Source organism: Pristiophorus japonicus, chromosome 6 (genome assembly GCF_044704955.1).
Source record: "Pristiophorus japonicus isolate sPriJap1 chromosome 6, sPriJap1.hap1, whole genome shotgun sequence".
Taxonomy (NCBI): Eukaryota; Metazoa; Chordata; class Chondrichthyes; family Pristiophoridae; genus Pristiophorus; species Pristiophorus japonicus.
The window spans coordinates 25314706-25330871 of NC_091982.1; the positions used below are offsets into that span (position 1 = coordinate 25314706).

Consider the following 16166-nt stretch of genomic DNA (forward strand, 5'->3'; position numbering starts at 1 on the left):
AATATTTTAAACATTTCAAAGGGTATTTGGAGAGGACAGGAGGAGAATGCAACTAAGTGGATAGCTCTTTCAGACAACATATGAAGACGCTATGGGTTGAATGGCTTTCTCCTATGCTGTAGTATTCTGATTCTGTGATATGTTAGAATCATAGTGGTTTTAAACATGTTTGCTTCTCCCCCCAATCCCCCCCACCCCATCCCCACCCCCACCCCTGCCCTCACCCTATCCCCTCCCACCCCATCCCCCCACCCTATTCCCCCAACCGCCCCCCACCCAATCCCCCCCATCCTATCCCCCCCAAACCCCCCCCTCCACCCCCATCCTACCGCCCCCTCCACCCCACCCCCACCCTATCCCCATCATCTTATTTGAAAATTTGGGAAACAGAAAATCCAAATTTATTTGGCCTTACATATTTTTCCTCTGTCTTTACAGGTCATTCTTGATTAAGCCTTCTGGACTCCCTGTTTTAATGTCTGTGTGCCAGCTTTACAAGGAATGGATCAGATGGATTGTAAACCTTACCAACCACTGCCAAAAGTTAGATGCGAGATGGAATTGGCATACACAAGCTCTTCAGATGAAAGTGAAGATGGCAGAAGCCCCCACAAATCCTACAACTCTAGAGAAACACTTCATGAATACAATAAGGAGCTGAGGATGAATTACAACAGTCATAAGAAAGATATCATGCAAACGGTTGAAGAATCCAGACAAGGTGGGGTTTTTTTTGTGTATGTATGTAAATTTTAAATGTATCGAGATATATAATGTACTCCTCTTCACTCATGCCTGTCAAGAACCAAGTGAAATCTGCAAGTTAAAAGAGATCACTGAATACGGCAAGCCTGCAATGTGCTTAATTTGGTTTACTCCACATTTATTAATCAGTACTACTTGTATTTTCATGATACACAGTTTAAAGGAGTTTTACTCTTTAATTTGTTTAATTTATTATTTTTGCACACTCTCAATCAGATGGAATGGAAAGATAGCTCCAAACTAAACTCACATCTAAAATGGATTCATGAGTTAGCCTGGCTCCTTTTAAAAGGAGTTGGTTAACCCTTGCCCCTGGACCAAGACCTAGCTCTGTCAAGCCCGTATGGTGGCTGGTGTGCAACAGCCACCCCACATTAAAAAAATCCACGCACAGGTATCTTCCACCCTTTAACATGTAGTTCGGGATCTGGAATATTAGGTCCTTCATTGAAACACCAATGAACTTTTTGACGTGGAAGCGAGTCATCCTCGATTTGAGGGACCGCCTATGATGACTATGTTACTATCATTATGCTGCATTAACTTTAATAGTAATAAAGCAATTAGGTTCCATCGGAATAAAAACAGAAATGTTTGAAATACTCAGCAGCTCAGGCAGCATCTGTGGATAGAGAAACAGAGTTAACGTTTCAGGTCGATCACCTTTCTTCAGAGTTGGAAAAAGTTAGAGATGTAACAGGTTTTAAGCAAGTACAGAGGCAGGGAAAGGTGCGGAGAGGCGGTGGGGGGGGGTTGCTGGTGGGGAAGAACAAAAGGGAAGGTCTGTGATAGGGTGGAAGGCAGGGGTGATTAAATGACAAAAGGCCAAAGAAGATGGTAATGGGGCAAGTAAAGAAACAAAAGGTGGGTCTAGAGGAGCTGTAAATGGGAATATCAGAATCATCAGCAACAGCTGCCATCTGAAAAAATTGAGGCAGAGGTTATAATCTGAAATTGTTGAACTCAATGTTGAGTCCAGAAGGCTATAAAGTACCCAATAGAGAGATGAGGTGCTGTTCCTCGAGCTTACGTTGAGCTTCATTGCGATAGGTAGGAGGCCGACGTCAGAGTGGGAGTGGGGCAGAGAATTAAAATGGCAGGCGACCGGAAGCTCGGGGTCATGCTTGCCGATTGAACAAAACACTAACCTTGCTGACCCTTGACAGTGTTCAGCTCCTTAGTTGGAAATATAATCGCCATTCCTTCATCATCCGTGGGTCAAAATCCTGGAACTCCGTACCTAACAACACTGGACTTCAGCAGTTCAAGAAGGTGGCTGGTGGGCAATAAATGCTGACTTTGCCAGCGATGCCCACATCCCATAAAATATATTTTTTTAAAGGTGCATGTGATTTTTTTTAAAGGTGTATGTGATTTTTATTTACATTGTAAGAGGTTCTTTACAGTACGACTTCCACTTAGTCTTTAGCTAGCTCTCCTTATAGCCTAGTGGCTAAAGGCACTGATCAACAGAGCAACAGGTTATATAAACTAGAAAGTCCCATATTCAGTCTCCAGACTTTATTGTGTTAGCTTGGGTGCTACAAATTACCTCACACTCTTAGGCTAGGAAGGAGAAAACAGCAGCAAGAGTTCCTGATCCAGATCTCTACCCAGTGCCCTCAAATGGAAAATGCATCATGTGGATGCTAGTTATGAGCATCATTGGGCTTAGATGTGATGATGTACACAGTTGAATAACTGTTTGTTTTAGAAATTAGAAAGTTTGCTTGGGAGAGGCACCAGAGGGCTGCTGTGCTTGTGGAACTGTACTCCAACATAAGCAAACACGTGCGGGAGAGGAATGCCAAAAGAAAGGGTGGGGGGAATGAAGTCTTCTAGCTGTCGTTTATTTCCTGCATGCCAGACTCCCAAAGCAAGCGCTCTACTCAGAACTCCTTCATGGCAAACGAGCCAAAGGTGGGCAGAGGAAACATTACAAGGACACCCTTAAAGCCTCCCTGATAAAGTGCAGCATCCCCAATGACACCTGGGAGTCCCTGGCCAAAGACTGCCCAAAGTGGAGGAAGTGCATCCGGGAGGGCGCTGAGCGCCTCGAGTCTCATCACCGAGAGCATGCAGAAATCAAGCGCAGGCAACAGAAAGAGCGTGCGGCAAACCTGTACCACCCACTCTTTCCCTCAACGACTATCTGTCCCACCTGTGACAAGGACTGTGGTTCTCGTATTGGACTGTTCAGCCACCTGAGGACTCATTTTAAGAGTGGAAGCAAGTCTTCTTCGATTCTGAGGGACTGCCTATGATGATTTCCTGCTGTGTGTCATTCTTTACTACTTGTGGTGATTACAAGGGTTGCTGTCAATTTTGCCGCCAGTCAGAACTCTAAGACTAAATTATTTATTTACCAAACGATGCCATCACTTAAGAGAAGCATAACCTTTCTTTTAATGTTTTGTGTGACTGGTACAAAGACATATCACAGCAGCACTTTTTATGGCTTTTAATGTTTTCTGTATTGAAAATGTCACTCGCACTATGGAAATCATGCAACATAAAATCTCAGTGATACAATGAGAAAATAATGATCCAGACTATATAGCCAGAGTGTGTCATATCAAACCAGACATTCTGATATTATGGTATTGTTTTTGGTTCCATGAAATATCTACAAGCCTCAAATTGTGATTAAAGCTGAAGGTGTTATCAAAAGGTTAACAGGACATCGGTGAGGTGCTTTCAACTTGTCAAAGGCAACACATGGTATGGAAGCATTATCGGATTTATAGGCAAGATAAAGTAAGGTTCTGAGTGACTTGGAGCCATTGTAAAGGCTCTGATATTGTAATTTAATGATGATGATGGAGGCACTTATCTTTGTTTGGAGATTGCTATCTTGAGCCATCTTTCCAATTCTGTGGAACTGTGAATATTGTTTGAATAGTTGTGTGATGGAGGAGGAAGTTAAGAAAATGCTTCACCTCTGCAGAGAATTAGAAACTCTCTGGAATTTTACAAATATTGAGCTCCAAGTGATACAAGGACTCCTGGTAATAAAATACAATTTCAAGAAGACGAAGAGGCTAAATCGATGGACCAATTGGTGGTCGCAAATTTATTTTTAGAATTCTTCTCAAAGAAAATCATTGGCTTGAAATTTTTTGGGGAAGATGTCTGAGAGTTGCTGTGGAAAAGGTTAACATCATGTGCTGCAGACATCTTTTCAGCTTATTGAAGGTGTCTTCTAACTTTGTAAAATGATTCTGATTGCCCAGGAGGGCCATTTATAAACATAGTTTCACGAAGTCACAGTACTTTACATTCTCTCCAGTAGAACTGCTATAGTTGTCATGTATTCAACCAGCATTGTAACCCATGTATAAACTGACCTAAGTTGTACACCGTGAGAACACTGACCACTAGGTGGGAGACACTCCTAACCTGGACCTTCAGGTATAAAGGGGGAAGCTCCACCCACCTTCATCACTTGAGTGCTAAGGAATAAAGGACAGGTCACAGACTGACCTTCTCTCAAGCATGGGCTTCTTGTGCATTTATACTGTGTAGTAAGGACGTATCAATGGCGACAAGAAACTGGGATTTAAACCACGCGAGCATGGCCACTAGCAGAACAGACGAGAGGTACTGTGTTAAGGAATGGTTGGGACAGAGATTCAACATTGTTAAAGAAACACAGTTCTCCAGGCAGACAAGGGCAGTCAGGCATGCCCCAACATGTAGTCGAACCCAGAGGGGAAGTTCGCCAGAGACAATGGCAAGCTGAACAGCGATTCACGCCATTGCAAGGGACAATGCGGCCAGTAATGGGGCCATCAACACCTGTTAATGGTGCACTCAAGGACAATAACAGGGGCAGTCAGGGACGATCGACTGGCAAGGGACCTTTTGTTTCAAACCGCAACTCATGCTGGAGGCGTGGAGGCATACATTCAGCCGGAGTTTGCAGAGATGAGCAAAATACCTGCAGAAATTGCAGAAATGGACACTGGGGGAAATCGCTGGAAGCTAAAGTTCAGCGAGTTCATGTGGAGCACGTATACAGTTCATACACCAGGACGCCACCGATAATGATGAAAGTGCTCTTCAATGGAATCCCAGTATCAATGGAGTTAGACACGGGTGCCAGCCAGTCCCTGATGGGTATCAAACAGTTCGAAAAGTTGTGGGCATCCAAGGCCAGGAGGCCAAAATTATCGCCGATTGACGCACAGCTACGGACTTACACAAAGCAGATCATTCCGGTGCTAGGCAGCGCCACGGTAGTCGTGACCCACAAAGATTCGGAGAACAGGTTGCCACTCTGGATTGTCCCAGGGGACAGTCCCGCACTACTGGGGAGGAGTTGGCTTGCTGTCATGAACTGGAAATGGGGCGATGTCAATGCAATTTCCTCTGTGGAGTGAGTATCATGCTCACAGGTCCTGGACAAATTTGACTCATTATTTCAACCCAGCATTGGCACTTTCATGGGGGCCAAGGTAGTGATTCACATAAACCCGGACGCCAGACCAGTACACCACAAGGCCAGAGCGGTGCCGTACGTGATGCGGGAAAAGATAGAAGGCGAATTGGACCGCCTGTTGAGGGAAGGCATCATCTTGCCAGTCGAATTCAGTGACTGGGCGAGCCCGATTGTGCCGGTGCTTAAGGCGGATGGGTCGGTCAGGATATGTGGCGATTACAAGGCCACCATCAATCGGGTGTGACTCCAAGACCAGTACCCGCTACCGAGAGCGGAGGACCTCTTTGCGACGCTATCCGGTGGCAAACTTTTTTCAAAATTGGACCTGACCTCAGCTTACATGACCCAGGAGCTGGCGAGTGAGTTGAAGAAGCTGACCACCATCACGACACACAAGGGGTTGTTTGAGTACAACAGATGTCCGTTCGGGATTCGCTCGGCCGCCACGATCTTCCAACGAAATATGGAAAGCCTCCTCAAGTCGATTCCAGGGACGGTGGTTTTTCAGGACGACATCCTCATTACGGGTTACGACACTGAAGAACACTTCCACAACCTGGAGGAGGTGCTACGCAGACTGGACCGGGCAGATCTGCGACTGAAAAAGGCGAAGTGTGTCTTCCTAGCTCCAGAGGCACAATTCCTGGGGATGAGGGTAGCAGCAGACAGGATCAGCCCTACTGCATCTAAGACGGAAGCGATCCAGAGAGCACCCAGACCCCGTAACACGACGGAGCTGCGTTCGTTCCTGGGGCTCCTGAACTATTTTGGTAACTTCCTTCCCAAATTGAGCACGCTGCTAGAGCCGCTACACGTGCTCCTACGCAAAGATCGCAAATGGGTCTGGGGGGATAGCCAGGAAAGGGCTTTTAATAGAGCACGCAATTTGTTATGTTCCAACAATCTGTTAACGCTATATGACCCATGTAAGAAACTTGTGTTAACGTGCGATACGTCGTTCTATGAGGTCGGGTGTGTGTTGCAGCATGTCAATGCCAAGGGTCAGTTACAGCCGGTAGCTTATGCCTCCAGGAGTCTGTCCCAGACAGAAAGGGGCTACGGGATGGTAGAAAAGGAGGCGCTCGCATGTGTATATGCAGTAAAGAAAATGCACCAGTACCTGTTTGGCAGGAAATTTGAGCTGGAGACAGATCACAAACCCCTAACGTCCCTTTTGACCGACAACAAGGCCATAACTGCAAACGCATCGGCCCGGATACAGAGGTGGGCACTCACGTTAGCTGCCTATGACTACACAATTCGGCACAGACCGGGCACCGAAAACTGCGCCGATGCACTCAGCAGGCTCCCACTAGCCACCACTGAGGGGGCTACCGAGCATGGTGCTGAGATGGTCATGGCTGTTGAAGCTTTCGGAAGCGAAGGCTCACCCATGACAGCCCGTCAGATTAAAGTCTGGACAAATAGAGACCCGCTATTGTCTCTAGTCAAGAAATGTGTCCTGAATGGGGACTGGGCAGCCACGTACAGGGCATGCCCTGAGAAATTTAAACCATTTCACAGGCGCAAGGATGAACTCTCGATTCAGGCCGATTGCCTACTGTGGGGAAACCGCGTAGTCATGCCCCAGATGGGCAGAGAGGTGTTCATCAGAGAACTCCACAATGGGCACCCGGGCATTGTCACGATGAAGGCAATTGCCAGGTTACACGTTTGGTGGCCAGGGATAGACGCAGATCTGGAACTTTGTGTTCGCAGATGCAACACGTGTGCCCAGCTGGGCCATGCGCCCAGGGAAGCCCCCCTTAGCCCCTGGCCATGGCCCGCCAAGCCTTGGTCACGCATCCATGTGGACTACGCAGGTCCTTTCATGGGGAAAATGTTTTTGGTTGTAGTAGACGCCTACTCCAAATGGATCGAGTGTGACATTTTAAATTCAAGCACATCCTCTGCCACGGTAGAAAATCTACGGGCAATGTTCGCCGCCCACGGTCTACCGGACATCTTGGTCAGCGACAATGGCCTGTGCTTCACAAGCACTGAATTCCAGGACTTCATGGCAGGCAATGGAATTAACCATGTTAGAACGGCACCGTTCAAGCTGGCCTCAAACAGCCAGGCAGAACGAGCAGTGCAGATAATCAAACAGGGGACGCTCAGATTCCAAGGGGGTTCCCTACAAACCCGCTTATCACGCCTCCTGTTGGCCTATAGATCCCGACCACATTCGCTCACAGGGGTTCCACCCGCAGAGCTACGAATGAAAAGGACGCTCAAAACCCGATTATCCCTTGTACACCCCACCATGAAAGAAATTGTCGAGAGCAGGCGCCAGTCACAATATCACTACCATGACAGGAATGCGAGGGCGCGATGTATTGATGTAAATGATCCTGTTTTTGTCCTCAACTACGCTGCAGGGCCCAAATGGCTCGCAGGCACTGTGGTTGCCAAAGAGGGAAATAGGATTCTGGTAGTTAAACTTACCAATGGACAAATCTGCCGCAAACATGTGGATCAAACAAAAAGGAGGTTCCGCAACCCCATAGAAGAAGCAGAGGAAGAACACGATATAGAGTTCACTCCACCACAGGTGACCGAACACCGGAACCAAAGGGAGGAGAGCCCAGTCACTGTGGGCAGTCCGGACAGGCCTGAGGCACTGCAAACAGCAGACACTCAGGCCAGCGCCCAACAACCGGGCGTAAACCACCAGAGAGACTCAACCTGTGATCCCAATAAGACTTTGGGAGGGGAGGTGATGTCATGTATTCAACCAGCATTGTAACCCATGTATAGACTGACCTAAGTTGTACACCATGGGAACACTGACCACTCGGTGGGAGACACTCCTAACCTGGACCTTCAGGTATAAAAGGGGAAGCTCCACCCACCTTCATCACTTGAGTGCTAAGGAATAAAGGACAGGTCACAGACTGACCTTCTCTCAAGCATGGGCCTCTTGTGCATTTATACTGTGTAGTAAGGACGTATCAATAGTGAAATCGAGAAAATGCCAAACAGGAATTGAAGGTATATCAATTATAATGCCCCGTATTGAAAACTTAATGGTAGTCATGAACTTGAATTGTGTGTGTTTAAGGAGACTTCAGCTTTGCCTAATGTCAAATCGTCCCTGATGCACTTAAACTTTTGATAAATGCACGTCATTCATTAATGATCCAACCAAATTGCTCACTATATTGAAAGGTACAAATGCCAGAGGGCAGAAATTAAAAATGAGAAAGCTGGATTAAGAAAGGAAGTCAGGCATGCATTTCCAGAAAGTGAAAGGATTACGGTGTATGCAGAGAATATGATGAGCTGGGGTTCTCGGGAAAAGGGATTGATTGTTGAGCCTGCTAGTCTTATGTTCCTATTGCCTAAAAAATTATCTGAACAATAATTATTGTTCAATTATTAAAAAGCACATATGACAAATGCCAGATATTTGGGAATCAATTACAAGCAATTATCTGAAAAGGGCAAAAATAAAAGTCGACGATGTTAAAAATGCACAGCATCTGAAAGAAAAAAATAGGGTCATATTTTGGGAGGGGTCGTTCTAAAGAAGGATCCTGCATGAACCCTAAATCTGTCTCTTTCTTTAAACAATGTTGCATCGGCAACTTTTTCTGCATTTTTATCAAGGTGTGCAGGCAAGTAGTATGTAGAATAATGAATATCTGGGAATGATTACAAAGCAGTAATCTAATTCATGGGTTTGGGTGAGATAATTATCTATGACAATGAAGCCCTCTCATTGTCATTGGAGATTTGTTACTTGGAGAGCGAAATTCTTCCTGCCCATAACTTAAACAGAAAAGTCTGTGTGAGTGCACAACAGGATTCTTGGGAAACATTTTGGACAATAGTAATTTTATCCCCAAAACAAATGTCTTTAAATCTCTCAGGTACTTAAGTTTTTATTTTAAACTAGCATATCCCCCGTGGACCCATGTATTTAGAAGTACTGGGGAGGAGCATGGAAATTAGTTGAATTAGAGGGTGGGGGAATTGATCCTGGATTTGGGTAGAAATAGGGAATTTGTTGAAGCTTAGCAGAATTGGAATTGGGGTCCTGAAGTTTAGCAGTACAAGGATAGGGTTTTGGCAACATGAGGTGGGTCTTGTTCACTTCCACTACGATGGGGAAGGAGCATGGTGTTTGGCAGAATTTGGGGATGGGATATTGGGTTGGCTTACTTGTGTCATTATTGGGATGGGGATCTCCTGAGTTTGCCAACATTGCATTGTAAGGCTCTAAAAGATTCTGCAACCATTGAATTCAGTGTTTTGTGAATTGATTCATGGATGTATCTCTCTGTGTTCTTGTCTATATCAGTTCTCACTCTTTCTATTGCTCATTGTGCCCCCCTCTTTCTCTCTCTCTCAAACACACTCTCTTTCTCTTCTCTCCTGTATCTTTGCCTGAGACATTTTAGTTCATTTTCTCTCTATCTCTAGCTCCCTGTCTCTGTCTTTCTCCCTTTTTCTGTCACTAATTGGAATGGTTCCTTATACTAACTGTAAACAAAACATAACTGTTTCTAATCCAAGCATTGTTGTTTGCCTGAGAAACTTTCAAAATTCAATGAATTTGTTTTTGAAATGGAAAAAAAAACTCAAATTAGAATGATGGAAGACACATGTCTAGGATTTCAGGCCAGTTTTATAAATAATCTGGATGAACAGGGCCAGAAAAAATATTTGGGAGATGCCAGGCCTCTCTCCAGCAGACCAGACAAAATAATTTTTTCTGGGGCTGGGGCAGGTGGAAGTTCCGTCATCTCATGCAAACTCTGTGATGACACAAAGTGGCGGGGACAGTGGAATGTCTTCCTTTTCCAGGCTGGTTCATACCAGCCCTTTTACAGAGAAAGCTACTGACTGAATAGCAAGAATTTCTAATGGAGGCATGCCAACGACATCCCAAGCAGTTGTATGTGTTCCCTCTCTAGTGGGAACCTAGGAACACAAGTAGGCCATTCAACCCCTCAAGTCTGTTCTGCCATTCAACTAGATCATGGCTGATATGTATCTTAAGTCCATTTATCGACCTTGGTTCCATATCCATTAATACCTTTGCCTAATCTATCAATGTCAGTTTTGAAATTTTCAATTGACCAAACCTCAACTGCTTTTTGGAAGAGAAAGTCCACCTTTCCACTTCCCTTTGTGTAAAGAAGTGCTTCCTGACATCACCCTGAACCGTCCAAGCTGTAATTTTAAGGTTATTCCAGCTTGTTCTGGATTCCTTCACCAGAGTTTCTGTATATCTACAAATCCTTTAACCATCTTAAACACTTCAATTAGATCATCACCTAATCTATTATACTCAAGTGAATAAAAGCCTGGTCTGTGCACCCTGTGCTCATAATTTAATCCATTTTGCCTCAGTATCATTCTCCTGAATCTGTCATGCACCCCTTCCAAGACCAATACATCCACCCTGAGGTACAGTGCACAGAACTGAATACATACCTAAGTTGTGTCCATACTGATATGGATGCTCACCGGAAATAATGAAACTAGATGATACAGTCCTGACCCCTGATACTCTGACAGCATCATAAGAACATAAGAAATAGGAACAGGAGTAGGCCATACGGCCCCTCAAACCTGCTCCACCACTCAATACGATTAAGGTTGATCCCATCATGGACTCAGGTCCACCTTCCTGCCTGCTCCCCATAACCCCTTATTCCCTTATCGGTTAAGAAACTGTCTATTTCTGCCTTAAATTTATTCAATGTCCCAGCTTCCACAGCTCTCTAAGGCAGTGAATTCCACAGATTTACAACCCTCTGAGAGAAGAAATTTCTCCTCATCTCAGTTTTAAATGGGCGGCCCCTTATTCTAAGATTATGCCCTCTAGTTCTAGTCTCCCCTATCAGTGGAAACATCCTCTCTGCATCCACCTTGTCAAGCCCCTTCATAGAATCTTATACGTTTCGATAAGATCACCTCTCATTCTTCTGAATTCCAATGAGTAGAGGCCCAACGTACTTAACCTTTCCTCATAAGTCAACCCCCTCATCACCGGAATCAACCTAGTGAACCTTCTCTGAACTGCCTCCAAATCAAGTATATCCTTTTGTAAATATGGAAACCAAAACTGCACGCAGTATTCTAGGTGTGGCCTCACCAATACCCTGTATAACTGTAGCAAGACTTCCTAGCTTTTACATTCCATCCCCTTTGCGATAAAGGCCAAGATTCCATTGGCCTTCTTGATCACTTGCTGTATCTGTTTACTATCCTTTGGTGTTTCATGCACATGTACCCCCAGGTCCCGCTGTACTGCAGCAATTTGCAATCTTTCTCCATTTAAATAATAACTTGCTCTTTGATTTTTTTCTGCCAAAGTGCATGATCTCACACTTTCCAACATTATACTCCATCTGCCAAATTTTTGCCCACTCACTTAGCCTGTCTATGTGCTTTTGCAGATTTTTTGTGTCCTCCTCACACATTGCTTTTCCTCCTATCTTTGTATCATCAGCAAACTTGGCTACATTACACTCAGTCCCTTCATCCAAGTCATTAATATAGATTTGTAAATAGTTGGGGTCCCAGCACTGATCCCTGCGGCACCCCACTAGTTACTGATTGCCAACCAGAGAATGAACCATTTATCCCTACGCTCTGTTTTCTGTTAGTTAGCCAATCCTCTATCCATGCTAACATATTACCCCCAACCTCATGAACTTTTATCTTGTTCAGTAACCTTTTATGTAGTACCTTGAATAGAGGTCAGTGGCAAGGCAGGTATACTGCTCCACTGCACTTATGGCTCCATAGCAGGTCCATGCATTTTCAGTCCAAGGTCTTCTGAAATACACTTTTTTTGCTGCAGCATCACCAAGGTCACAGCTTAATTTCAACCTGCAGGTTTGCTTTCAAAATCAGACATTATTATTGTGGTCATGATTGTGGGGCACCTCAACCACTCATTCTTCATTTCCTCCTATAATCTTACCTCATACTAAACTTGTTCATCACTGGATGACTGCTTCCTGGTTTAACATCTCCTCTCCTGCTCTTTTCAGTGTGTTACACTATGAGACTTATCCCTTCACTTTGATGTAAGTTAAAATAAAATGAGAAACATTACATCCAAGTACATTGCTGTAATGTCAGCGTTAATATTAATCATGGCTATTTCCCCCTCTGCTCCACAGTACAAGTAGAAGCAGAACTAGAGTATGTCATCCCATGAGGAAGGAAATGGAGCTCACTTCAGTTGGCTGTTGTTGATGGGGACCAGGTCCCCATGTTCTCTCTGTCAACCCCCATCTCCCTCCCTCCCACATGTACAGCACTCAACCCCCTTCAACACACACACACATACACACATGTTCATCACTCATCACTGCACAGAAGATTATTTTTGCAATTGAAAGTGAAAGTTTCACCAAGTTCAGTGTCAGAATGATTAATGCCAAATGCAAGCCTTGTCTGAACATGGTCTAAATTTACACTAATTACCTTTTTTTGCTGTAATGAGCCTAGTGAACATTATGAATGATATGTCAGCTTTCACTGATAACAAAGTGTCGCACTTACCATGTTCATCTGTGAAATGCAGTTCAGACTTCAATGAACATTTGATGGGATTTGATAATACTAACCTTCAATGTAATGAAATATAATGTGTTCAGAATGTGGGCATTCCTTATAGGTGATCTTGGTAGTCTGTCGTATCCAACAAAGACGTTGATGTGCTAATCATCAATGGCATGTGTCTTCAAGTGGCTGTATAGGCCAATTCTGGATGCACATAGTCTCTTGCTCGTCGGACAAGGGAAGTTTAGTGTGCCTGATGCTGACAGCACTGCCACCTGATGTCGTCTATCTCTAGTGTCCCGCAGGCGTTGACATCGGCTGTCTTTGAAGGTCTGGCAGGCAGTTCTCGTGAGGGTTCGCCACTGGATTTTATTAGCTGCTGTATTCTCGAGGTCCTTTGGTTGGATGCCACAGTATAGGAGGTTAGCCTTGATGCAATCTTTGTAGCGCTTGCGAGGGCACCCCTGGTGTCTTCTATTTTCACAGAGTTCGCCGTGAAGAAGCTGACGAGGGATCCTTGACTCATCCATGCGGATAACATGTCCAGCCCACTGGTGATAGTACTTCATTTATTCCCTGATGTTAAGAGGGGGGAAGAAAAACAACATCATTCCATATATAGGGCTCAATTTTGCCCAAAGCCGTTTTCTGGCGGATTGCCAGAGTGAGGCCCGTTTTTCCAGGCCAGAACTACTCCAAAAATAAATGTTCCAAGTTTCCCCACTCTGTTTTTCAAATTTGACACCGCGCAGCCTGTCCAGTCGCCTCAGGAGATGGAGCCTACTGACTGCGCTGAAAAAACGATGCCGCCCCTTTTGCTCATGGGCAGGAAAAAAAGGAAATTTTTGATGTGATTCCTATGGGCATGCCTGCGCAGTACAACTCCCAGTCTGCAATCGGCCATTTTTAAAGAGCCAATTGTGTGTGTGAGAGCATTGAGTGCTGTGTGAGAACTGTAATTATCATTGGAAAAATCAGAGCTGCAATACAAGATGCAACGCAACGCCAGGACCAAGAAATTCTTACAGGATGAAGTGGAGTCACAAGTTACTGTGATTGAGAACAGATGACAGGAGCTGGATACCAGCAGAGGTCACATAAAAGTTCCACCCAAAGAAATGAAGAAACACTGGAACCAACTTGCAGAAGATTACTGCGCAATGGTGACCAACCCGAGATCTGGAGGCCAGTGCAAAAAGAAGTGGCAGGACCTTGGTCAACTAGTTAGTGTAAGTAATATGTTCATTTATTCAATGCAATTGCAATTTTAATAAAAATGTGACTAGCTGTATATGTCCCACCCAGCAGAAAGACACCCTCGCTAAAAAGTTGTATTTTCATCTTTGCAGAGGAAAGTGGCACATAACTAAAGGGAAAGAACGAGAACAAGAGGAGGCCCGGCAAATCTGCACCCATTGAAACCCTTGGAAGAGAGGGTCACTGCTTTGATGGGACCTGCCTGGAGAAAAGCAACCACCACTGCACAAGTTGGGCCCACACTCGAGGGAGAGGGTAAGTCCCGCAAATTCCACAGTCTGGCTTTGCTAAATGCTATGTACTGCGCGGGCTAGCCATGCTTCGGTTCATGGGACTATCTCCATCAGCTACGCTTCGGTTGATGCAATGTGCTATCTTTCATTGTGGTCCTTCAAATCAGCCTGCTGCCTGCACTGTGTGAGCCTACTCATGCCACCCTACCCCATCCTTTGCTGCTAACCATTTGTTTGTTCTGTTATATTTTGCAGAACTAGAGGCCAACCCTGACAATGCAGATGAAGATTCAGACGAGAATGAGCCTGAAGAGGAGAACATCTTCCAATACCACCTTCGAGACCAAGAGCGTGAGGGGGAGGGAATGGATGAAGCCCCCACTGTTATACTCACTTTTGAGGAGGTGCAGGTGCTGCCCATTGAGGTGCCAACCCCTTCCCTGACTAGTGCTTTGAGTATTGGTGAGACATTCCATGGTTTTCCACTGTCCAAGGTTGGGGATTCCAGTGGGGTGCAACGAGGCACACCCAGGACCCCATTGTCTGAGGCTGCGGGTCCCAGTGGTGGGGTGCAGCCAGGCACACCCAGGGCCCTCCAGTCCGAGGCTGCTGGTCCCACTGGGATGTTGCGAGCCACACCCAGGGTGAGGAGAGGAAGGAGAGCTCAACCGTGCTCTCCTGAGGTGCAGGATCTAAAAGATATGGTTCACATGATGGCAATGAGTGCGGAAAGCATTGAATTTACGTGGTCACTCCTGGATACCATCAGTGGGGTAGGTGATGTGGTAGCGGGACTGTTGGGTGAAGTAACAACACTCACGAGAAATGGAAACACTATCTGGGAACATGAAGGAGGGAATATCTCAGTCAGCTGAAACCATGTTGGTGCACATGAGGGAGGGAATGTCGCAGTAGCTGATACGCTGTCAGAGAACATGAGGGTAGGATTGTCGCAGGTAGTTCAAATACTCTCGGTGAACATGAGGGAGGGAATGTTGGAGGTAGTTGACACACGTTTTCTCAACATGAGGGAGGGCATGTCACAGGTAGCTGAGACACTGTCGGTGAACATGAGGGAGGGAATGTTGGAGGTAGTTGAGACATTCAGGACACATGAGGGAGGGAATTTTGGAGTTAGCTGCTGCAATAAGGGAACAGGTTCAGACCCCGCACCCATTGACAGAATCAACTGTCACTGCCACTCCAATCCCCAGACCAGCCTCTGATGAGCCCCATGCCGGGCCTTCCTCATTGCCGCCTGCCCCACCGCCCCTCCAGCAACAGGTGCGCATTACCCGAGATATTAGAAAGAATAAGCTTGGTACCAACACAAGAAACACTGCGCCTCCGCCTGCGGCAGGGGCGGAATCACCAAGACCAAGCGCAGCAGGCGGTCTTCGAATAAGGTGGAGGAGAGATGGGTGCAGCCTTTCTTTGCTGCTGTTGTTGTTATTGTTGTCATTATTATTGTTATTGTTGTAACTGTTGTTCTCAAATTAAAAGTTTTTTGTAAGCTATGTAAATTCACAAGTTTAAAAGTTAATAAGTGATCTTAGAGTTTGTAAGTGATCTTAGAGTTTGTAAGTGATCTTAAAGTTTGTAAGTGATCTTAAATGAAAACTTTAAAGTTTGATACAAGAATATTTTTTTATTAAAGTTAAGTTAAGTACAAACAAGGGTTCAACTTTGATTAAAACATATTTTAAATTATAACTGAATCATTTACATTATTTGTTCCATTATTAACACAACTTTTGAAATAAACAAGAATCATTTCCATCATTTGCTCCATTAACACAACACAACATTACAAACAGGTCTAAACACTAAACATCGTCTAGTTGGAATAGTTGCCGTTGGAATAGTTGCCGCTGAGCCTTCAGGCAGCAAAGCGTTCATGAGCTGCTGGCGCAAGGCTCGATTAATCGTTAAAGGGGCAT

At 45.1% G+C, this 16166-nt stretch overlaps 1 protein-coding gene across 3 annotated transcripts in view; it reads left to right on the forward strand.

Moving 5' to 3' along the window:
* The first annotated feature begins 501 nt into the window (after positions 1–501).
* The window catches only part of tenm1 (teneurin transmembrane protein 1), a 1011052-nt gene continuing 995387 nt past the window's right edge, over positions 502–16166 (forward strand). For all 3 annotated transcript variants that reach the window (XM_070882702.1, XM_070882701.1, XM_070882703.1), the window contains exon 1: positions 502–721. In XM_070882702.1, the coding sequence (XP_070738803.1) occupies positions 502–721 (220 nt within the window). The remainder of the gene's footprint in view (positions 722–16166) is intronic.